General features: G+C 36.3%; 1 protein-coding gene across 1 annotated transcript in view; it reads left to right on the forward strand.

The window, feature by feature from the left end:
• FTO (FTO alpha-ketoglutarate dependent dioxygenase) overlaps positions 1–24,536 on the forward strand; it is a 219,907-nt gene that overhangs the window by 28,228 nt on the left and 167,143 nt on the right. The window contains exons 2-4 of the mRNA XM_063411035.1: positions 8,977–9,054; positions 13,961–14,618; positions 22,665–22,808. Of these exons, the coding sequence (XP_063267105.1) occupies positions 8,977–9,054; positions 13,961–14,618; positions 22,665–22,808 (880 nt within the window). The remainder of the gene's footprint in view (positions 1–8,976; positions 9,055–13,960; positions 14,619–22,664; positions 22,809–24,536) is intronic.

Below are 24,536 nucleotides of genomic sequence, written 5' to 3' on the forward strand. Positions count from 1 at the left end.
ATTCTGAAGGAAGTGAAATTCATTTATTGTTGTCTGTGACATATCCTCTAAGGAAGCAAGAGAGTTTGGATTTTAAGGTGTCTGCAGTATTTTCAGTTGGATGGAGACCTTGCTGTGTGCTGTTAATTTTATGATAGTTCAGAACAATCCTTCTCTTTAAGTTGTACTTCCACATTAGGATTATTTTTTATGTGCTTGTATCTCTTTTTATATAAAGGGTTTTTATGTTTACTCACCGTTCCTTCACTTGTGCTAATTTACTGTGGCCTTTTTGATAATGTTCTTATATAGCATATACAGATATTTACTTAAAAACACAATCAGAAGTTATTTGGTGCTTTTTCTTTACTGAGTCATTTAATGGATTCAATTTTGGTTGTCACCACACAGTTCATTAAACACGTCTGTATTTTCTATCAGCCTGCTATCAGAATGGCTGCTCGTCTTCTTCCTTTCTTTGGACAACCAATCCAAGCCATTCTAGAGTGAGTTAGTACTCTTGGTAAGACTTGTTTATTTTTTAAATTTGGCAGAAGGAACATGTAGTAGGGTAAGTCTAGGATATTTTGTCAGCAGAAGGGAGCGAGTAGGGCAAAGGAGAGTTGAAATGGTTGAAATCTGGAATGGTTCTCTATGTGCCAACCTCTCTCTTCTTCACCTTCAGAAATCCAGCATGTATTTGAGAATAGCATGGAGAAGGGAAGAGATGATTCTGAAAAGATTTGTTATTACTGTGCTACTTCACATTCTCAAAATGCAGGCAGAGGTAGCAGCAGGACTATTTAGAATCTTAGACCAGTTAGGAATGTAAGTGTATGGGAAGAAAGGACAGGCAAAAGTTTTCCCTGAACAAATGTACAAGGAAGACTTAAAAAATAATTATTTTGCATTTCCATTTTAGTTGAGTAGTGCTGCTCTGCAAAATTATACCTGAACATTGCAAGGAAGGGGAAAAGTTAATGAGAAATAAGGTCTGTATATGCAAATAATATAAATGAAAACTGGAAATTAAGTATTAGCCTTTTCATAAGTCAGAAGAGCTTTATTAAAACAGCATTATTTGAAAATGTAGGAGTTCTTAAGTTTGCTCAACAAATATATTCTTAAGGAAATTGTTGATATGCCTTATGAAATTTGCCTGGATTTGGCACAAAGAAAATGGCTTAACAGAGATTCACTTTCACAGCACATCGGTGTTCTCTTGTGTTTTACCTCTTAGTATACCCTAACATTATTTATGTTGTGCAAAGGTGGCTTAAGAATAAAAAGTGAGTAGCCTTTCTTTTAGCTGTGGTTCTTTAACCTTATGATAGTACTGTAAATGTTCTCAGTACTGTGAGATACAGATCCCAAACTCCTGATTTTTTTGGCTTGCGAGGCAGAAGAGAATTTCTAACACCAAGGTCTCCTGGTTCACTGACCACTGGTGACTGGCAAAGTCATTAATCAAAACCAAACTGAGGAATGAGATACGTCAAACTTTCCGTCAGTGTGGCTCTGCTGCCTCCAGTTTATTTGGTTAGGCTGTATGTGCAGAATTTCTGAAAGAAATATGAATTTTTTTCATATTTCTTTGAAGTCTAATATCTAAACAGTTTGGGAACCACTCATTTAGAAAAAAACTTCCAAATTTGATATAAGAAAAAATTCCCATGGGGGAGAATTCAGGTTTCTCAGAGGTGTCTCCTGCAATGCATAATTATCCTTTCTTTTCAGTTGTGCTCCCTGTTTCTGGTCTGAACTTGTCCAGCATTTCAGACCCTGAATTTTGCAAATTATTGCCTGCCAACTTAACATTTAGATGTTAGCTTTCTGTTCCCCATGTGGCTTGTTTTGGAGACTGTGAACGAAACAAAGCCTTCAAGCTGCAAAATTAACCAAGTCTGAATTGTTCACTATGAAGTGTTTCTTTAAATTACTTTTATTGAAAAAAGCCCCCTCTTTTATCAGCAAACTATATAGCAATATCTTTCTTTAATTTAGATGCCAAAATTCAATCCAACAGTATTTCATTGTTGTCTTATTATAAAGTTGAGTCAACAACTTTAGTATTTAGATTTTCTAAGTGAGTGTTTCTATTATTTGATTAATGGTGTAGTGCTAAGAAATTAGTATGTAATACATACAAACCAATGTCTGTGCATTTATTACACAGCTCACTCTTATAAATTATAGAATCATAAAATACCAGGGGGCCTCAAGGATTCCCTGGTCCAGTTGTGTAAGATGTTACAAATTGCTCTTCACCTCACTTTAAACCATCTTCCTGTCTTTTCTTTCTGCACTGAAGAATACAGTTATGCATTCTGCAAATACATACATGTGATTTCTTGGAAGGCTGTAAAAGTCTTCAGATTTCACCAAGTTTGTAGTGTTTTTAGACTTTTAAAGTGCTTATTGTGCTAATAAAATCTCTGGAAAACAATTTGGTTCTGTAAAAAATACCAAGAATCAACAATTTTGCAATGACCTGCGAAGATGTTCAAATACTGTGTAATGGGCATGACAGTTACAGTATGTGAAATTTAATGCTCTAGCTCCTTATTGATCTTCCTTGTAGCCAATTGCAGGGCACATGCATTTGCACTTAACACCTGCTCTTTCTACATTAACACTAGCTTCTGCAGTGTCACCAAGGGCAGGTTAGAAGCTGCATTTGATGCTAAACTGAAGTATTTAAGGAAATATCTATAATTTTTTCATGTCCTTTTTACTTCACTTTTGACTGCTTTATCTTCTGGGTGATATTTTAACACTTGGAGTTTTTTCCCCCTTTTAAAAGTGTTCTTATTAGACATTGGTTGCTTCTACCATTACTTAATCAACACCTAGAGAGACCAGCAATCCTGCCAAGCTTGTTATTTTCTGGAAATGATGAAAAGCTGCAAGAAAAGTTATTTTGTCTTTGATTTTGCTGGTAGTTCTGAAAAACTGCATTAGTGTGACCTGCCAGTGCTTGTGTTGGATAGTTCTTTGTCTGTACAGCAGTTATGAGCTTGTTGCAAAGGTTCTGAACCTGCATTTCAAGCTGTCAGCCCTCGGGTTTCAGTCTGGAGGTCCTTGGTCTGTTCCATGGTTGTTGGTCAGTGTGTTTGCTCTTACTTTGCTATATTAATTAGATACTGAATCCCAGTGAGATTTGTACAATTCCACATGGCAGATATGCAGTATTTCTCAAAATAACATGGAGGCTCTTAATGTTTGTTTCTGTTTCCTTGAGGCCTTCAGGGAAAATTGCACCATGTCAGTGTTATTTTCTATTCTTGAGCATAATATGCAGCTCCTAAGGCTACAGAGATCCAGTGCCATGTATCCTGGTAAAAGATTTCCATGGAAGTTAGGAACCATCAGTATCTTCATGTCATTAGAGCACGAGATGAACAGCAACACCAAATGTATCATTGTTTCAACATTAACCCTTGTTATAGTTTTTATCTGTCTTTAATCTTTATTGAATCTTTTGTCTGTCAAATACTGTTGCTTAGCATTTCACAAGTGGTCAAACCCCCTCGGTTTCTTGGGACTGGGTGGGTAGAGATGTTTCTGCTAAATTATGCAGAATCAGTTGTTGGTAACAGTCACTAAGGTTTCTGTCTGCTGATTCTTTGGAGGTGAGCTGGTTAAGAATTGCTGGATTCAGAAATCTGGTCGCAGAATCTGTTGGCCAGCTTTTAGAAACTATGTAAAGAATCCCATGCAGGCATGCCTCAGTGTCCTGTTGAACTAAACACTGTCTTAAGGGTTTTCCTAAATACATGTGAGATCTTGTGTCCATATGTATAAGAAGGAGCTAAGAACTGGAGATCTGATTTAAATTTGGTAATTTCAAAGTTTGTATGTTCTTACTTCTCACCTAATACATATATCTGACCCATTTTCTAACTGCTACCTGCTGCAAGAAGATGCACAAATGCTAGGAGGGAACAGGACGTGGATGTTGTTATCAAGATGCTTGCAGTGATGGTAGAAGAAGCAGAAGTTTATTCAGAATTATACAGAGGACCTTAGGGACATTTTGTCAGCCCCAAGTGTCTGTGTTTGAACTATTGATGACTTCATATTTTTATTATGATTACTTACAGTGCTAATCCATGTGTGACAAGTCTACATTCAGCTAGGTAAGGAAATTGCCAGTTCTGTTCCATTAACAGCCCCTGGCCAAAGGAACAATGTTCCTGTAGGTTAAAACAACAATTAAGGGGCCCTTAACTCTTCAAGGTGGAGAAAGAGGGGATGCTGGCAGCAGACATTTTCACACATTGCTAAACTGCTTCAATGCATAAATTAACTCTTAGTTCAGTTACATCAGTTGAGTGTGTTGTGCATATGCATGACTGATCTGTGTGTGTGTGAACCAAAACCTGGCCCGTTGATTTATGAGAAAGGGTAAGAGAGGTTAAAATTAGTAAGCAAAGGCAAACAGTACCTTTGCAGCAGAGAATATCAAACACTCTTTGAGACAGCTCCTCACAGATGCTGATGTAAGACCTGAGGTCTTTGCATGGCAGTAGGTTGTTCATTACGTAATTTTTTTCATGCCCAGGTCACTTGAACTGCATTTTGTTACTTGTATAGCTGGATCCGTTTGTTCAGTGGAGGAACAGGATTCACTGTGGTTATATTAAATAACAAGTATAATTTATTGGAATATAATTAGCAAGAGGATATATGAGGCATGAAATATTGCTAGACCATTGTAGATATTTTTAATGAGTTTACATACAACAACCATAATAATAACAATAATAATACTACTACATATTTTTGCCCGTAATATAAAAATGTTCTTGACTTATATTGGGGGCAAGGAGGGAAGCTTTTGGTATGCAAAGTGTGGTACAGTATGGTCATATGTCTACCAGTATTTTTGGGAGGCTGTACTGTAGAATGTGGCACAGACAAGGTTTTTGTTAAGTCTTGAGTGTAATGAAGAGTAGACTGGCAATATAACATTTTCATGTCAGTAAATGGTGCTGTAAAATTGGCCAGTCCCTTAAGATCTTTTGATGAGTAGAGTTTAGAGAAAAAATTTGAAGGGAAAAAAAAAATCTGAAATCTAATATATGTGATAATGGAGAAATAAAAGCTGTAATGGTAGATTTGGGGTGTATTTTTTATTACTCTAGGTTCATTTCTGACATAACTTGTTTTAGTGAACCACTCGAATGATCTTGGTAGCTATGAAGTTTTAATAGCTAACACTTGGAAAACCTTGTACTTTAAACAAATGTCAACTTCAAAATCACATTCCTTCCTTAAGAAACTATCCCAATTTTATTTTTTCATAAAAAACCCTAACATGTGAAAAGCTGTTAGGAGGTAATGTATTGGAAGTTCCTGTAAAATGGTGGCTTTTTTCTTGATAGGGTCGTAGTATTATGTCACAAAATTTTTGCTATATGTTTAATCTTCCCCCTTTATAAAATTGTTTATTAAGCATTTCAGAGCACTGGGCCTTTGCTTCATGCAGGATTTGAAAGAAATCCATGTTTTATTAGAGTTTAAACAATGAAAGGAAAACACAGGCCCTAATGAACATTCTTATGTGGGTAAAAAAGGTAATAGGAAGGAGAGATTTTTGAGAAACCGCGGGTTTGTATCTGAACTGTGATTCAGATCTTTCATGATAATTGGCATTCTCAGGCATTCTAAACCTGGTAACTTTTTGGAAAACAAAAGACTATTGGGAAAAACTGTTGGAGAATGAGATGATACTTTCTTATGCTTTGAATAGTGGCTCTTTTTTTAAAGATCTCTCCCTGAAATTTCTGCAAAATCTTCAAGCTGCATTAAAAACAGAAAAAGAAATTGAAGTGTTCTACTAGTTCTGGTCCCAAGTAATGTCAGAAGTGTAAAAACTGCAGCAGGCAGCTCACAAACTTTTTAAGATGAAAAAATGGACAATGTTTTAAGAACTTCTGGTGAAAGGAGTTGAGGCAGAGGGGCTGTTGTAGGCTGGGAGTGGAGATGATGTTCCAAAGCTGCCACACCATCCTGTCTGCACCCTCACCTCTCACCTGTGCTTCTGTTACTTCTCTTGCACTGTGACATACAAGGCACCACTTCTCTTGCCAGGAAAAATAAATAATTACATGTATAGAGATCGAGAAATTCCAATGATTTCCATTTGCTGAATTTTACAACCAACTGTCTCATTAATAATCCTATTTATTATTAATAAATGAGCAGAGATTAATGTCTGCAGAATGTTCATTGCACACTCTAAAACTGGGCATTTGTGTTTCTGATCTTCATTGCTGTCACTTAAAATAGCTCCAGTAACACTCACAGCAGCCCACAAAATAAGTATTTGCAGAGGTTTTTGCCTTTCTGAGGGCCCAAGATGAACACTTAAAGTTTCTAAAGCACTGCAGTGTGTGGTGATGGGGATGGTGCACATTATATTGTCTTTCATGTATTGGCATCACTAATGTCTGTGGAAAAATCACATTGTTTTTTAAAACAAAAGAAAGATAATATTGAAATCTGAATAAACCATTACACTGCTGATAATTTTTAAAATTTAAAAATCAGATTTAGAAAAATGCCTTTTAAGAGTCCTGATGCTTTGAAGTAAAAGCATTTTTTACTTTTTATCTGGGGGGTTATGTGTTTGAAGAGCCAATAAACAATGCTTATGTAACACTGCTTAGACTTTCACATCAGCCAGCTGGTATAGCCAGATACTCAGTTTTCCTTTTCTTTTTTACTTTTTGGAGGTATTTGTGAGCAGCTTGATGTTTTTGACATTTGTGTGACAGCTTCTTGCATAAGAGATGAGCAGCATGTTCTACCACCCAGCTGTGTGTATTAGTCTGCACATCAAGCTGAAGAGCAGCACTTAGCCAGATCTGACAATCAAATGTGAACTACTACTACCTATACACAAGAGTGCATTTTAATGTTGTGTGCTTTTTGCCAAGAGCCTGATACTTGACAAAGAAATTGTCAGACTCTCTCTTCTTCCCAGTTTTTTTTTTCTTCCCACAGATGTGAGTCCATGTAAAAATATCTTATTTATTTATTTTCCCTGCAGTTTAATATGGTTTATCTTACAGATAACAAAGCCAATCTAATGTTTTCAACAATTTCATGTAATAAAATTCTGGCAAGCGTTTGGTAATAGATGAGTGTAATTGTTTTAGAAAATGCAGGAAATCAGTGTGTCATTTTCTGCCAACTTAATCTGAAGTTACAATCTGCTGGGCTTCACCAATGACTTCATGTCAACATACCAGCAACCTGTCTCCAAAGAAAACTGAGACATAAAGAAATTACACCACTGGTTCAGAAATGTCAGTGCTGCTCTTCTCAGCCTTGTTAAGAATTGGTGCTCAGCACATTGTGAGTGTGGAGATGAGTGAGAGCCACCTGCCCTTATTGTACTTTGTCTCATCTATGAACCTTAAAATCCTCTACACTTCCACCTGACTTTAACCCTCTGTCATCTTTCTCGGTGTTTAAATTTGAATAAATGGAATTCATTGTCACAGAATGCACAGTTATACCCCATAGCTCAGCTTTCCTTGTTTATGTGTTTGCCATAAGCCAGGAGTTAGTACATGGGATGTTTTCTCTTCCTTTTTAAAATAATAGTCCCAGAATAGCAAAGATCTGTTTTGACCTTGTTTTGAACTTGGTTTTATGGAAGTGTTAGTCATACCCTTTTTTTACTTATTATTTCCCTTTGTATTATATCTTTAGTGTTCTTTTAAAAACAGTGTTCCATTTCCATCTGGTTTTTCTCATACAACATAAAAATATTGAGTTGTTTCTTATGCTAGGGTTTATGTAATTGAAAATATTGCAGTAAAAATAAGAATTTGAATCCTGTTATATATTTAAGCATTATGGCAGATACAGTTTTATGATCTTTGAGTTGCAAGTAAGTTGAAATTTGTTAATAAACAAAGTTTGTAAAAAGCAATCCTAGCAAGCTAAAAGAAAGAGTTTAGTAATTTTCTAGGCCAGAACTTCCACTGTAATAATTTTTACTTTGTGGCTAATCTGTATTTATACTGAGTTAGTGTTGACTTAGTCTGTGACAAGATAAGTGTGAATGGGCCTGTCATGGATCAGGATTGTTTGATTCAAAAAATTCTAGTGGCATCTTTCACACATCTCTTGCAAATCATTAACATAATTAATTGTATACTGCCACACATAATCTATTTTGATTAATAAAAACCTGAAAAGCACAGTTTGGAGAGACATCGGGCTTTTATCTTGGCAATTTATTAGGGGTCACATTGACTAAATATTGGTGGAGATGCTCTCAGTCTAAACCAGAACTAAAAGTGGAGTTAGGAGAACAAGGGGACAGAGAAAATATGTTTTTACAAGCAGCTGGTTCTTTGTGCACTCCCAACATCAAACTGGATTTATGGCAGTCTCTGGGATGGCAGGTCTTGAGGATGGCATTTAAAATATTGTCAGGCTGTGGGAGGTTTGGGGTATAGCAGATTGTGCCTTCCTTTTCTTTCATAAACTATTCCTGGAAATATTTTAGAGTACCCCCAACATTGGGGTTTCATTGTTTTAATGAAGTGGGTTACTGAGCCATTTGATGAAACATGAGCTTTGTACCTATTGGCTGCACAAATTGAAGTAAAAAAGAAAATGGAAAGGAAACAAGAAATTAATGTGTAGTTATAAAGTAGGCATAGATCTGAAGAAGAAAAGGCCAAGATGAATTTTGATCAATGTAACAAGGACTGTTTATCTAAAAAAGAACTTGGGAGTAAAAGTGCTCATGAGCTCTTAAGCTACATAAAGTGAATTACTGCTTTCTAAGCAGAGAAGTTCCCTGATTATTTTTTTATTCATTTTTCCTTATTTAATTTTCCAGAATTGAAGGTAGTAAGAGAAGTAATTGCACCTGGTTTTGCCATTTAAATACAACTACTTTTATACTTCTCTGTTTATATCTTGGATTTTAGTCTAATTTTCTGTTTCTATTTTACCCCTCCAAAACAGAAGAAGAAACTTCTTGAAGAGCTTGGGGAGAGCAGACTTCCATATCTGACACCAGCCGATGCTGATTTCCACCAGCTGGTAACGTCTTTCTTTTAAATCATTTTAAACTAAAATGGCTGTTTGCACTGAACTACAAATCTTCCTTCAAAGAGAACTGTGAAATCTGACCTGAAAAAAGGTGTCCTGATGGCTGATAATGCACTTCCAGGTGGTGTGAAATAAGATCTCTAGAACTGGGATATTACAAATGAGAACTTGGTGGACTTCCTTTATTTTTATGTGTGTGCCCTCACTACAAATAATGTATAACTGTTAATCACAGTTTTTTATGCTTTGTTGAAGCAAAATACATGTCACCATTCTTTTACTTTATTTTTTCTGAGTGACGAAGAGACCTCTATAGCTCATGTTTGGCAAAATAGGGGGACTATTAACATAGAAATTTAACATTTGGGGGGCTTAATTCTACTTTCCAACAATAAGTAATTGTTAATACTTTGCTTACAAAACAAACTGTGGAAACTGGAATGATTTAAAGGAAACCAAGCAGAAGTAAGCTCAGGCCCAGTAGCTACGTGAGTAGTAAAATGAGTGAGTGTATGCAAGAATATAATGAATAAATAGAATTTTCTGCATCTGTCTTGGATCTTGCTAGATCAGCTATGGAACTCAGAGTAGATCAGATCAGATTGGATCACAGTAAGAGAAAAAGCATGAGGAGTATTCAAACCTGGTTGTTGAACAGCTCCAGTGACTACGCTCACGTTACATGAGGAGTGGTGCCTGCCTGGTGGTGATGTATGGCTCAAAGATGTGCAGGTGAAGAAGAGCTGGGACAATGTATAAGAGCAATACAGATGGATTTTATTATTTCTTTTTTCTTTACACAAAAACCCAAACACGTTCTTTTCAGTCTTAATGCTCATGAAGAAACTCTTTTCCCTTTTAAGAACTGGGCTGACTTTTTTCCTTCCTAGTCCTGTTACATCCCCTCCTCTTTGTTCATTTCTGCCTCTGATGCTGCCAAGAGCTGCTGTGCCCAGCATCTTTTTTTCTTTTTCACATCTTTGTAAATTCAGCTTCTCATGGAGCTGATGTGAAAAGAGAAGGTGGAGCCAAGGTTGCCCAAGTGGCATCTGATTTTCTCAGGGTCAGTAACCCAAAATATAGAAGACAACAAGAAGAAGGGAACAAGATTAGCAGTAAAATCACACCTGTAAAATCCTTAATAGTTTCGATACATTCTTTTTGCAAATATAGAATTATATTTTTTATGCAGTGTATGTGTGCATGCTAGATATTTTAAAGTATGTATGTTAATCAAGCATCACAAACACCTTTTGAAATCTGTGGTGGTTATGAAATGTTACTGGAATCACAGCTGCAGAAATTGCAGGTTCCATGATGCTTACACTACAGCTGTATGCACTACAGCTGCAGAGGAGAAAAAGGGTGAGAGCCTGAAGACAACAAATCAGCAAAGTATCACTTACAGTTTAGTTTTATAGTCTGTCTTTCCTGGACAGACCTGCCCTACTCCTTGAAGGATTTACCTCTTATAAAGCAGTATTCTTTGAACATATTGGAAGAGTCAGGGTGCAAATAAAAAAACCTGTCTTATCCTGTCGGGTGTGGAAGTGTACAGCCTGAACAGAAGTAAGAAATTCAATCACAAGCAAAACTTCCACTGACATCCTCTTTCAATGTGTTTTTCCTGATAAAGGATTTTGGAAATGGGCCCCAAGTCATAAGCTGAAACAATGTAATGTTTAAAGCCAGTACAGAACAAGGAAGGGGCTGTGACAAGGTAGTTCACACATATTTGAAGTACAGACTATCATTTCATGATGCACGTGGCAGTTTGTTATCAAGAGTCCTTAGTGCTGATCCCTAACTTTATTCTGTCACTCAAGTCCATGGGGTGATTCTCTGTGTTGAGTATCACGATCAGAAGTGAAATCATATTTAAAATCTTGCCTGTAACATTCACAAGAAGATTTGAGCATCAAATGTGCTTTTTTTTCCTGTGCTGTAGTTGCTTGTAATGCTGCCACTTCTTTCAAGTGAACAGTGAGCTGACCTTTGGTACTGGCTGTCAGAGTTACAACACAGAGTACACGACTGCTGCCCTTCCCCATCCCCCAAAACAACGTGTCCAGTGTGAGCCCAGCAGTCACCCCATCCTCTGATCCTGTAATTCCTTCCTTATGGAGGGCACAGCACTGCACTGGCTGGGGATTTAAAGAAGACCAGGCTGTTTTCATGTGTCGGAAATGTGTTTCCACTTCCTGATGTCTTTTGAGATACCTTAATGATAAAATAGTTCTTGAGCATGTGATCTTAAAGCACAACCCAAAGGTAACAGGCCTCTGGCTTGGCTGGCAGCAAAATGTGCAAGGCATTTCCTCTGCAGTTCAGGAGGGGAATACAATGTTGTTACCTTTGTAGAATCCGTGTTCTTCCTTTCTGGTGCATGTTTTCAGGGATTTAATTGCTTTACGTCATATTGTTCTTTCCCTCCGTTTCTAATAATTGTTTGGAATTTCATGTGTGTGATTAGTGTCAGAAATTCAGTGTGTTTATATTTTCATATAAATGGTTTAAAAATATATAGTATTAGTGACTGTTTAAATATACCATAATAGCATATGTAATGTGGTATGAGTATGTCCAGTATACAGAATTATTTAAAGAAATACTGGGCTACTGCTATAGAACTGTTAAGAGCTCTTTCTTTCATACAGGACATTTGCATAGTGAAAGAAATAATGAAGTAATAATCTTAATATGTCACAACACATAATATTCTGGCATTCTTAAGTAAGATTATGAAAGAATTTTTATGATTCACATCAGCCTGTGCCTTCACATCTGACTGCAGCCTATAGCTCAAAGCTTAAATTTACAGTTACTGATTTCACTAGTTGTTGTTTTTAAGGATTTTTTTCACTGTACTGTTCAAAGGCTGGAGGCACACAGCACTGACAGAAACAAAAGGGGCAGTTCAGGACCTCTAAAGGAATCGTTTCAGGCTTTTGACAAGCTCAGGTGAATTTAGTTGATCAAGTTTGGATTCACTTCTTTGAGTAAAATCTGTCATCCTGTGTTCTGTGGTTGTAGAGGGACCTTCACACAGATCTGGAACTGTTTTCAAGCTTTGGTGTTTGAAGCTAAGCATGTAAATACAATTGTCAGAAATTATTATCTGTAGATACTGTTACAGGGTTTTATTCCCTCTCTCTAGGAAGCTAGTTTTTGGAACCATAAGAAATGTATAAAGAAAAGAAGTTAGCTTCACTGTAAAAAATTCACAAGGAATGGTGGTGAGGTTTATAGATAAACCAAGATTTATTATATGTAATCATTATTTTTAAAATAGACTTCCTTTTATGTTCTCCTTTTTAGTAGAAACAAATGATCCTATAAAGCCAGCTCTTCAATGTTGTAGGATAACAGTGCATTATGATGCAAAAGTCTGTTTTCATGCAGTGGAAAATGTGCATACTTACTGCCTGCTTTGTGTTTTTTAAGGGCACGTTCTTTGGATTTTAAAATTCATTTCCTGAAAGGCAGGTTCAAATGAGCCTTGGAAGTAGACAGTACTAGTAAAGGGGGTTTGAGTTGTACCAGAAGGAGCTCACAGATGGATTGTAGGTCAGTTGCTGTTTTGTGAGGGTGACTTTTATTTGTCTTTTTAAAAGCACTTTGAACATAAGCTATTAGACTAATAAAAGTTTTGGCAGATCAGTTTTGTGCATCCACGTGCTCTTGCCCCATTGCCTAATGCCTTCGGATTTCAGTCTAGTGTCCCCACACCACCATCAGCACCGACCTTTTCTCCAAACTAGGACTGATTTCTGGACAAAAGGGAATAGGTGTGGTGAGTCCTCAGGAGCTTCACAAGTGCTAATTGATGCCCTGATACACTCACATTACAGCCCTTCCCTTGTGGAGGGCACTAGTGTGCATCTGCTTCTTTTATTTATCTATTAATTTTAATGAAATACGTAAGAATTCACTCTTTTAAAGAACTTACTCTCTAGCCTTTGTCTAGTTTGCCAAACAGTCTCAGCAGTAGTTAAGGCAGATTTACAGGCAACCAATAAAAGGTGTGATTATGTGATATTCACTTCCTTAGAAAACCAGATTAACAAAACAAAATTATCCAAGCCTTCCTGGAGTGGGAAGCAGTCTTGTGCATACAAAGCAAGAAGCTGCTGATTAGCAGTGTTATACCTTGCTGGGAGCTGCTGCCTCCACACACTGCTGGATTCTGAACTCCAGCTGAAACCAGAGCTGCTGTGGTCACAAGAGGATATGGGGAAAAAGGACACTACAGGTAGGGAACTGGGGAGGAAAACAACTTCGGACATTTTCTGTTATCAAAAGAGAGCTTTTACATAAAATGAGAGATAATTGTCAGGCACTGAGGAATGTAAAAATAGAAAGCACCAGAATGCTAGCAGCACATTTTTTAAAATGTACATTTTGATTTTTTTACTTTTTCCCTGAAAAGTATTGTTATGTAAAACTATTTGAGTTTATCATGTAGTGTATCATGTTTATCATGTACAGTGTATCATGTATCATCTGTACATCAGAATGAAACAGAAGGGTCTTTGCAATGATTGCAGAAAGAGGGATCACTTTCTTACTGCTTGATATTCTATTGTTTATATACTGAAAGATGGCATTATCTACAGATTCATCAGATGAGCTGTATGATCTATTTAATTGTTCTAGAGTCTTTGTATTTATTTATGTGGAGATTTGCCCTGGTTAAAGCCACTGGTACCTATCCACAGTTTGTGCAATATAGTGAAATATGAAAATAAAGTAGCAAGTGCTGGCATCTGTATCTTCACCACATTCTAGACTCATTCTTGTTAACTTGACAGCTTTGCCTTGTCTTGAAATATCTTGACTCCTGTAAAAAGAATAATTATTTTCCTCTTTTTGTTGTTTGGATTTTTTCCTCCTTTAGTGGAAGACCAAGTATTCCAAGCTGATTTTCAGGAAATCTGACACAGTACCCGAAGAGCTCCATCAGATGGTACAAGAAAGCTTTCTGACCTTGCGAGAACACAACTGTTTCTTTCAAGATCTTGTAAGGATCAAAGGAAAAGACTTTCTTACTCCAGTGTCTCGTATATTAATTGGAAACCCAGGATGCACTTATAAGTACTTGAACACAAGATTATTTACAGTTCCTTGGCCTACAGAAGGCTATGATGTAAAATATTGCAGTCCTCAAATACATGATGCTTGTAAAGCATTAATGAGACTTAATGACTACTTGCATATTGAAGCAGTCAAGGCAATACGAGGACAAGATTTGTTTGAGACCAAAGAAATTAAAGATACGACTGCAATGGATAGGGAGCAAAGTTTAGCTACTTCTCTTACAGAGCAAGGGTCTGTTTCAAAAGATCAAAGCAGTGTTTGTGTACCAGAGGATGACAGAAGTCTGAAGAGCAGAACATCTTATAACTTGACATTACTGAATTATATGGATCCACTGCAAATGCTGTACTTGAAACAAGAACCTTACTTTGGGATGGGGAGCATGGCAGTGAGCTGGCACCATGACGAGAACCTGGTGGAAAGGTCAACGGTGGCTGTGTACAATTACAGCTGTGAGGGTGAGTGATGGGACTGGAGCAGTCCCAAAAATCCCCCAAATCCCTGAACTCTCCTGTGTGTATGTACTTCAGCACACCTGCATGCTGGCCTAGACTTGTCACGTGCTTCTGAACCCACTGTGGTACCTTTTGTATTTAAGCCTTATCTTTATTTCCACTAAAACCTCTACAAAATACCTGTGTTTACTGCAGCTGGTTTGCAGTTGTTCTCTAACTAGATTTAAAAATTGGTATCATTAATTCCCTGACTAAGAGCCAGGAGCCCAAAATCTGTCAAATGCCTTTCTTAGGTTAATGCATGTACGTTTTCTGTCCTGTAAAATGTTTCACTAAGGTTGGGATCACCATTTTCATAGTGTTATTTATCATACACAGACTTGCTTTGCTCTATGCTGATTTTACTACTCTTCTTTCTTTAGAAAGATCATTTTCAGTTGGTTTTGGATAGAAGTATTACTGTATTTACTTAGAAATACGTGCATTTTGTCTAGGCATGCTGTAGTGTTAATATGTGTTTTATGGAGGGCTTGCCAACATTTCTCTAGCTGGGAAAGGTGGACACAGCATTTAAACAACTGCTGTCTGACAGGCTTTGCAGACTCTTGCTTATTTTAAAACCAACTGCATACAGTATTTTAGGGGTGGTGGTAAAAGTGCAGCTGAACCATCATTAAATATTTCATTTTTAGTTTAAAGTACCTATCCCATTTTTATCTTTATTGAAGAGCAGACATGAGGATTTTTGTTTGTTTGTTTGTTTTTCCTAACAATGCTTGAACAAAGGCCTGGATATTTTTTTAATGACTCTTAGTTTTGCAAACATAAGATTAGAATTTAGATTTGAATTTACAAAAGTTGTTATGTTTCATAATTCACAATGGATTTTTTTCTTCTTCCAAAAATCCTGTGATGTTTGCTTTAGAACAGGGGAAGTATTTCTGTTGACTTCTGTAGGTTTTGGCTAAAGACTGTAATATAAAAATAATAGTTTATACTCCCACAAGCATTCTCTTATTGGTTTTGTTATTAGTTTTGAAACCGTGTGTCACTTTGTTACTTAATGTACCACTGAAATCATATTATTTATGTTTTCCTGGATATAAAACATTAACTGGCTTAGCAAATTGAGGAGAAGAGATTTCCTGACTGGTAAAAGTGTCATTTTCTTCATGAACTTCTTTCTGTCCTATTTGTCAATGGTGTCAAGTAGATGTGCTGGGTTTTTTTCCATTAGTATTGTAGAGAAATATTTTTTCAGTAGGATTTTAACTTAAAGAAACCTAAACATGAACTTGAAGTAATAATACAGTGTATGAGGATTTATTGTTGTATGCTTAAAACTTTTCACTTTAACATAAAGTTCACTTATGGAGAGGGAAAAAAGTGAGTAACTTTAAGTTCAGAGAGCTATAAATTAACAAAAATGAAAGCTGCTATGTTTATCCTTAACTCATCAGTTGACTTTATTTCTTTTATTCAGCAAGTTAAATAAGTAAAAATTGTGGCGTTTTAAAACCACTGCAAATTCTGTAGAAGATTTGATTGATGTGGGTAGAAAGAAGTATTTTATATATTTAAGTTAAAATTTATTTTGATATCTGTGTACAATTAATGTTTTTGCCAAATGCAATAGTTTTTTCATAAATACACTTTAAAGTTTGTATTTTTTGTTTTTTGAAAAGTTTGGAAATAGACACGAAAACAAAGAAAGCAGGATCTTTCTAGTTAATAAATCAATTGTTCCATCATAATAAAAACCCCATTAAAGTCACTACATGAAATTTTTCTGTGAAATTCATCTGTGTTCAGGGTGTGGCTGGCATTGATATATCCCCAAAGCAATGTCCTGCTTATTCACAAATTGGAGGAAATAGATCCTGTTTATAGCTTAGGAATATGGTTTTGTAACTGAAGAGTCAGTAAATATCTGTTTGTGTTAAAGTTGTGCACCCACTGCATCCAAGAGGATTTTATTTTAGAGAAGTAGGTTGTCTTTTTGCTCTTCTGGTTTTCTGTTTACAGCATTCAAGTGCTGGTGGTTATAAGTTCATCAATGTTTATTATTAATAAAGCTCATTATTCTTTCAAGTTCTATATAATGTCAGTGGTTTTTTTGGTTTCTGCAGTTCACCAAGACTTTAAATATTTCCTATATTATTAGGTCTCCATAGTTGGGAAACATTAGGATCTCAACATCTTTTTGAAGAATATTGTAATATCTTTGTAGAATCATGTTGGGACTTCTCTTCTTATTTTTCACACATTTGTTTAGTTTTTATGCTGACATCTTTTAGTAGTACTTACTCAATTAATTTAGTATTGAATTAACATTCAATTCACAGTGTAGTGTAAAAAGACTGTCACAGAATCATTACAGAATAGATAATAAAAAGAGTTGATGTGGTCAGAATTTTTTTGTTGGAGCTATTTTTCCTTAGAAGATGTAGATGAGCTGTATTAGTAATTTTCTGGGAGAAAACACTGATTCTGTGGGAAATGCAAACACAAATCAAGCATGTTGATTTTTGTTGGAACCAGCTTGACTCTCTTTTCTTCCAGGTCCTGCATGTTTGTTTTGCCAGCTCAGTTCCTCAGACCCTGGCTGGTCTCTGAGGTGCTGCAGGCTCAGGCTGCCAGAGCTGCAAGGCTGCTGCTGCTGTGCTCTGCTGCAAGTGCAGAATGCCCAGGCTGCCAGAGCTGCAAGGCTGCTGCTGTGCCCTGCTGCAAGTGCAGAATCCCCGGGCTGCCAGAGCTGCAAGGCTGCTGCTGTGCCCTGCTGCAAGTGCAGAATCCCCGGGCTGCCAGAGCTGCAAGGCTGCTGCTGCTGTGCCCTGCTGCAAGTGCAGAATGCCCAGGCTGCCAGAGCTGCAAGGCTGCTGCTGCTGCTGTGCCCTGCTGCAAGTGCAGAATGCCCAGGCTGCCAGAGCTGGAGCAGCAGGAGCCCTTGGAGTCAGGCAGCCTTACTGAGCTATGGCAGCTCTGGCAGGCTGTTTAGAGATGCACAGCTCAGGTTATTTGGTTTTCTTTTTACTTTCATTTACATCTTTATATCAGTATTTGCTTTGTACCTACTTACTGGATTAAATGGCATTAAAACAGATACTACTGTAATTGAAACAACTTGTTTTCATGTTCATTTGTTCATTGTTTGATGCTGTAATGAAAATTTCATGTTTGAAACTTTGATCAGTATTAATTGGAGTAGAAGCAGTTTTCAATGCCAGAAAAGATATTTAGACATCAACATAAAGATATTGGAACAAGCTGATATTTTAATTGGTATCAGTGTTTATTTTCTTGTTTCTAGTGTAAAACTCTTTCAAAGCAACTTCAAATGAAGCACATTCCTAAAAACAAAATAAGGTAAACATTTTGCTTGATGCTTTTCCTTACATTGCTTAAGGTTAAGAGTAGGTTGTCAAATGATGAGAATCATTTGGGGAGTCATAAAAGTCTGAGAGGTTTCCTTTTAGTGTGTATGCTGCATAAAAGTGCATGTGCAGAACTGAATGGGTTACAGAATGTGTGTTCAATTATACTGCCACTAACAGTATTTGAAATCAATTTACTTTTTAGAATTTATCAATGAAAAGGAATTTCAAATTTTGACCAATTCAGCATTTTTAATAACACATTAGCTTACAAGTATCCTATCATCTGAGAGCATGAAGGTAAAAAAATTGTTCAGGATTTTAATAGAGTAAGCTAATAACCCATATTTATTTCCTGCTGCAGTTATAAAAGTGGATTGCAATCCACTAGAATAAGGGCATTTTCAAAAATTGGATTTTATCCATGAAAGTTCCTATTGACTAGCCTTCCATCAGGTCAATGTAAGTTTTGTAGGAAGTTTTATTACTTAGCAGAGCACTAGTTGGTTCTAAATCTAAAGATGTTCTTTGAAATAGACTTCACAAAACCAAAAAATCGTAAGATTTAAGTTTCAGTTATGAACTTGCAGGAGAGAGAAAAAAATGCAAACACTTGAAGTGTGTCCATCTTCCTCTTACCAGGATTTCCCACGGACAATGAGATTAGATAAGTAGTTTTCTCTAGATTCTTTACCATATTTAGTTTGCTTTCTTGCCCTAAGGCCTACTTGCTGTTTAACTTTTGAACTTCTGCACAACTGGCTCTGTCTGCTGACAAGGTAATGTTAAAAGGTGTCACAAACTTACTGCTAGTTGCAGTGATGACTAATCTTCAAGGACCTTTTGTGCCTGTTTCTTTTGTAAAATGCTGTTTGTATGTTTTTACTCTGTGAAGTTAGAAGCAACATCCCGGCATGTAGCTTAATGATGGTTGTTTCCTTTAATTGGGAATAAAAATAACTGAGATGCACTACAGATGTATATTTCCCCACCATATTAAAAAAATCGTGAAACTACAAAAGTTGTTCAGCATTCAAGTCAGTCTAACTTTGTAGTTTACAATAACCCTCTTTATGTACTACTTAACAGATAAAAGTCATGGAGTAGATGTTTTTTTGCAGGATTGGAATGGTTTCTAATGTCAATAATACAACAGAAATAACAGAAGTGGTATGTAGAAAATCTTATATTACTTTTAAAAAAATGAATAAGTGCATGAAATGGTCACAGCTCTAACTTGTAGGGTCTTACCAGTTTGATTTATGTTCTGAGAGTCACAAATTTTTAGTGATCCACTAACTTCCACAATAATAGATTAGAATCCCTTTTGTCTAAAAAGAAATCATCACTTAAATAGATTGTTGTGGGTTGTGGGGTTTCTTTTAAATGTGTTCTCACTGATCAAATACAGCCTCTCCTTCAGAAATGATGACAGATTATTGTTTGTTCTTTTTTTAGTGCTTTTGTTCCCCATATATTTGGATACAGCATTTCAAACATGAGTTGATAAGAAAATTGTTGGCAAAAAGTTGCAAGAAAAATATAAATGTTAATAGAATTTAACCTCTTAGACTGTGGCTTTTCAGTAATGAGGTAGAGGAAATAACTTTGGGTAGATACTTCTTTCCCATCAGCTGCTGAGAAGCAAAGCATGCTCTGCTTCTTTCACTTCTTGCATATAACATATATAAATTGCTGTTGAAAGACAGTGATAATTTATGTATTTGTTTAATTGAGGAACATGTGCCCAAATCTTTTCAAATTCTGGAAAAAATCAATCAATCTGTAAAAAATAATGTTACAGTGGTCAGATGGATTTGATGTTGAAGTAAATGCTTACAGTCCTAGTTCTTTGCAGTGTGTTGGCAGTGATTCTGTTGTCTTTAGAAATGGTGTGTAAGGTTACATTTAGGATATAATTTGGCATTGCAGCTTGACTTGAATAGAGACCATTTAAGTTTCAGAGCATTAAAAAAGTCTCAAACTCTGGAAGATTTTGGAGCTGAATAGCAAATAAACCTTTCAAAGCTGCTTTCTTTTCTGTGCTCTGGAACAATAACCAAAGTAGTTCCAGGAAAACAAGTTTCATATTGTTCTGAACCTAACCCTGACCCAAACCTGATAAGATCAGATCTAAATGCTGGAACATCTCTGAAATTGGAGCTGTCTAGTTGAAAGCATAATGCTGTGGCCAATTTTCTGCAGCTACATTCTCTCTTTCATGGTTCTGCCATAATTACAGGTTTGATGAGGTATTGTTACGTTGTGGTAAGCTTTTTACTTCATTGCTCCATTTTATTTGGGATTCCAGCATAAAGGTTTCTTCCAGGCCCAAGTCTGTAAACCTCTGCTGACCAGAATTCAAATCTGCTCATAGTTTTGTTATACTTCCATTAAGTACTTTTACATTTGACCATTTCTGTATGGCTTACTACAAAATAAGTTCGTGTTCTTAAGGTGATGGGTATGTGATCCATGATTTATTCATATGATTTATTCTCAAATACTTATCATTTAGATGCATCCAAATGTTTTCACTTAAATGGCAACTGTAGTGATATCAATAAATATACATCATCCAGTCATTTTTGAGGTGTTGTAGAGAATTTAATAACAACATCTTTTTATGTAAAAGTTTGTCTGTGCTACTTGGGGATATGCCACAAATGTTAAGGTGTCTGTATTTTTCCCTTGCTCTCAGTTTCAGGGTAGCTTGCATTTAAAAGCAAGTAGCAGCTTGCTTCCATTTGTTACCAAAATAACATGGTAGGAGCAATCAGTTTCAATTGCTGCTGATAATTATAAGGTGCAATAATTGAGAATATAGAGAAAAGGAGACTGTGAGCTGTATTTGAACCGAGTACTTAAGCAATAAAAAATTTATCAAACTGCAAAAAATAAGTCATTTTAACGAGCACATTCCAAAGGTGCTGGATTTATGAGGAGACCCCAGGAAACTTTGATTGAAATTGCTGTCTCTGATTGTAGTTCTATATTTTATTGGTGCCATATTGTGAACAGTGCTGCTGCCAAAGTGAATGGGAAGGCAGCACAACAGAGCGAGTTAACCCAGAAAGGTTACTTCTTTTTATAATATCCATGATGTATTGCATTAAAAACGCCTTGAAAGCCATCCTATTTGCAGTTTTCAGAAAACATTTTTCTTAAATTAAGTTACGATTTATCTGAACAGGGTAGAAAATATGAAAGCCCCTTGAAGAGTTTAGTATTGATTTTTCTGAGTGTTTGCTAGTTCTTGTTTTCTCATTTGTGTGCTCCTTGATGGAAGGGCCTAGAGCTGCTCCTGAGCCACAGCGTCACTTGGAGGAGAACTGCAGCAGTGAAGGGAGGGAACTTGGGGACTCTAAGAATTTTCACTTAATAACATTTAGATTGGCTCTTTAATAGGCTTTGTCTCTCTGCTTCCTCAATTTAGACAACATTTCATTGACATAATAGTTAATAAATTGTCTTAATTTTCTAAAGGCTGCCCCCAGCTAACCTGTGGTATCCATGTGAGATAAATGACATGAATATTTTAAAACTGTGAGTTTGTAGTCATACTTTGTGTGTGCCTCTTGTAATAAGAGCTATACATCTTCCTCTTTTTCTTGGAGAATTAAATGACGACAAAGGTTTTAAAAATTATTACACGAAAGCACATTTCAAGTGGACAGTGAAATGCACACAATAACTAAGTTGTAAGCAAGAATTGGACATGGTGCATAGTTAATTTCTAAGTCTTCACTGCTGTTCTGTGCCAACTGCTTATTAAAACTTCATCCCTCCTCTGTCAAAATGCACTGTTACTTAGCTGTAAAACTGTTACACCATAGCTCCCAAATACCTTGTTATAAATGCTGACTGTATCTTTCAATTTATACTGCAGTGAAGTAAGCTTATGAAAATAGTTCTGAGGGATTAAGCTCTAAATACTATTTCTATGCAGTGGATTATTTTTTCCCCGAGCTCAACACGTTCATGTTGCATAATGATAAGAAAAGTGTTGTGACAAATGTATTGAAGCTTCATTGGCTCTTGCACATGTTATCTAGCATGTTTGACTAGCAATTTTGAGAAAAGAATGACAGAGATGGTTCCAAGATTTGCTTTGTTGGTCTAGTCTATGTTTTGTAACCATTATTTCATCTTACTTTTCCTCAGTTTATGGTTTGGTGAAATTGTGGGTACAGAAACAAAAATAAATTGTTCCTAAAATGCTTTGGCAGTTTATGACTTGAAATTCTTTCAGAAGTTATCTATTGTTATATCAGTGTTGCTGCATTTCTTGATTTTTTTCTTCCATGCTTGTAGTTTTAGTAATGAAAAAAATTAATGATGCTTAACTGAAACTCCCCTTACACACGCTTAAGAATTTCAGAAAACCTTGAGCCCATTACAAGCCTTGACTTGATTAGCCTTCGCTTGGTAGCTAACTTAAAGTTTTCATCTTGGTAAAGTTGGCTGCAAAAAAATTCCTGACCTCATATGGGTTTTTTTTTTCTTTTATCTGTTGCATACTTTTGAATTTGGAGATGATGATTGTAGTCAATAGAGACTATGAAATCTTTAAGCCCATTAAGATTGTACCAATATGGGATATCTTTGAGTTTAAAGCAGATTTTGTGTTGATGATTCTTACCTGTTCCCTCATTTTTGTGGTCTCTTTCTCAAGATTCAGCCATACACAAAAGCCATGAACAAGAGCTGAAGGGAAGAGATCCAGCTGTGTGGCACGTAGGCTTGAAGGTGGCCTGGGACATAGAGACACCTGGATTGGCAGTGCCACTTCACCAGGGAGACATCTACTTGATGCTTGGTAATTTTCAAGGACTAAGAAGATGAACCTTTTGTTGAAAATGGAGAAAATTATCCTATGTTAAAATAAGTTACCATACCTTCCTTACAGTTAGGACTTTTCTTACTTAGAAAAACATGAAATCTGTCTGGAGTATATAGCAAATTCCTCCTACTCTGCCTACTTCCTGAGTATTTTGGGGAACTTTTTTTTCTTAAAGTTTCATTCACTTTACAGCTAAGAAAGAAATAGTCTTTCACCTTTTCTGTCTGTTGTGCAGTCAGAATTACTAGTCCAAGTTAGGTTTCAGGCCATAACTAGAATTTCCCAGATCTTGCCAGAAGTTATGCTGTATCTGTCCTATCCTTGTATTTCTAGATTCTCTTTGTATTCTTAATGCAATTTTTCTAAGCATCTCTTATGTTCAACAAATAAGTTTCTGTTCTTCAGCTTGGCTTATCAAGTGACACCTGTATTATGTAAGATGTGAATAAATGGCCTAAAGTTTTCTGGTACCCTGCTCCTTGAGGTTTCAATCATTGTGCCAATCTGTGGATATTTTATTAATCACCAGTTTCACACATGACACTTCTCTCCTTCTGCTACTATGTCTATATTCAAACATGCTGTTTTCTAGCAGTGGGATTATGCTAAGATCATAATGAACACAGCTGTCTGACTCCAAGAATGAGTCTCAATGTCTCAAGCGTAGAGGATTAAAAAAAGAAAATTAAATTGAGTTAATTTGCTTGAGCAGCTGAGCTCATGTGCTGAGGTTTATCCATTGAAAGAAACGAAGCGAGAACTGTTGCTAAGGTTTGTTGGCACAAAATCTGTTGCTTTCTCTTTTGGCTTCTGTTTCTCTTGGTTATAATTTTTTTTAAAAATAAATTTCGTTATAAATCACACAAAAACAAGAACAAGGCTTCTGACATCATCGTGTTGGCCTGTTTAGTATCTTGGCTTGACAGACATCATCTTTGAAGACTGAGAGCCCTTGCAGAGCTCCCTGCTTATGTGACTGTGACATGGGAGGCATATTCCATGGACTGGCCCTAGGATGACTTGTCACACTCCCAGGTTTATGGGCAGAGCAGTCTTTTGAACTTTACCTTTCACAGTTTTTATACTAAAAACAATACCTTTATTAGCCATCGTAAAAACCATGCACCATTCCTTGTTCATAGTTATCTCATGAAATTTCTGCACTGTCATCAGGGAAGTGTAAAAGTGCTGGACTAACTGCTCTGAAGTGTGGTCAGATGGAAAGATCAGGAGCTAAGATGTGAGATCCTTTGGCATAGTGGTCTGCATGTGCCTCCCTTTTTTGTAAAGGTTTAAAGTAGAAGCCTAAAGGGAAGGAGAGATAGTGAAAATGAAGTTTAAGTGGCAGCTAAACATTCCTAGACAAGTTATTATAATCTATTTTTGTGCAATAGCAGTTAGGGCATCAAGTGAACTTCTTATCTAATCCTTCATGGCTGGAAACTTTGAGCATATACAGCAATGCTGGCCAACAGATTCAGAAGGTATTTAATAAAAGAAGGGGACTAACTTTAGTATTTTTATTGCAAAATACTCTAGATTGTAGTTGATTGAGTTACCAGATCATAAGGGTGTTTTTTATTCCCTAGTGGAATTTATATAGTAACTAAAGTATTTTCAGAGATTCTATATGAAGGGTAGATCAGAAAGTTAGTTTATTTAATGAGTAACATCATGAGCATGTTTAGATGGAAACAAAGGATA

Source organism: Prinia subflava, chromosome 13 (assembly GCF_021018805.1).
Source record: "Prinia subflava isolate CZ2003 ecotype Zambia chromosome 13, Cam_Psub_1.2, whole genome shotgun sequence".
Lineage (NCBI taxonomy): Eukaryota > Metazoa > Chordata > Aves > Passeriformes > Cisticolidae > Prinia > Prinia subflava.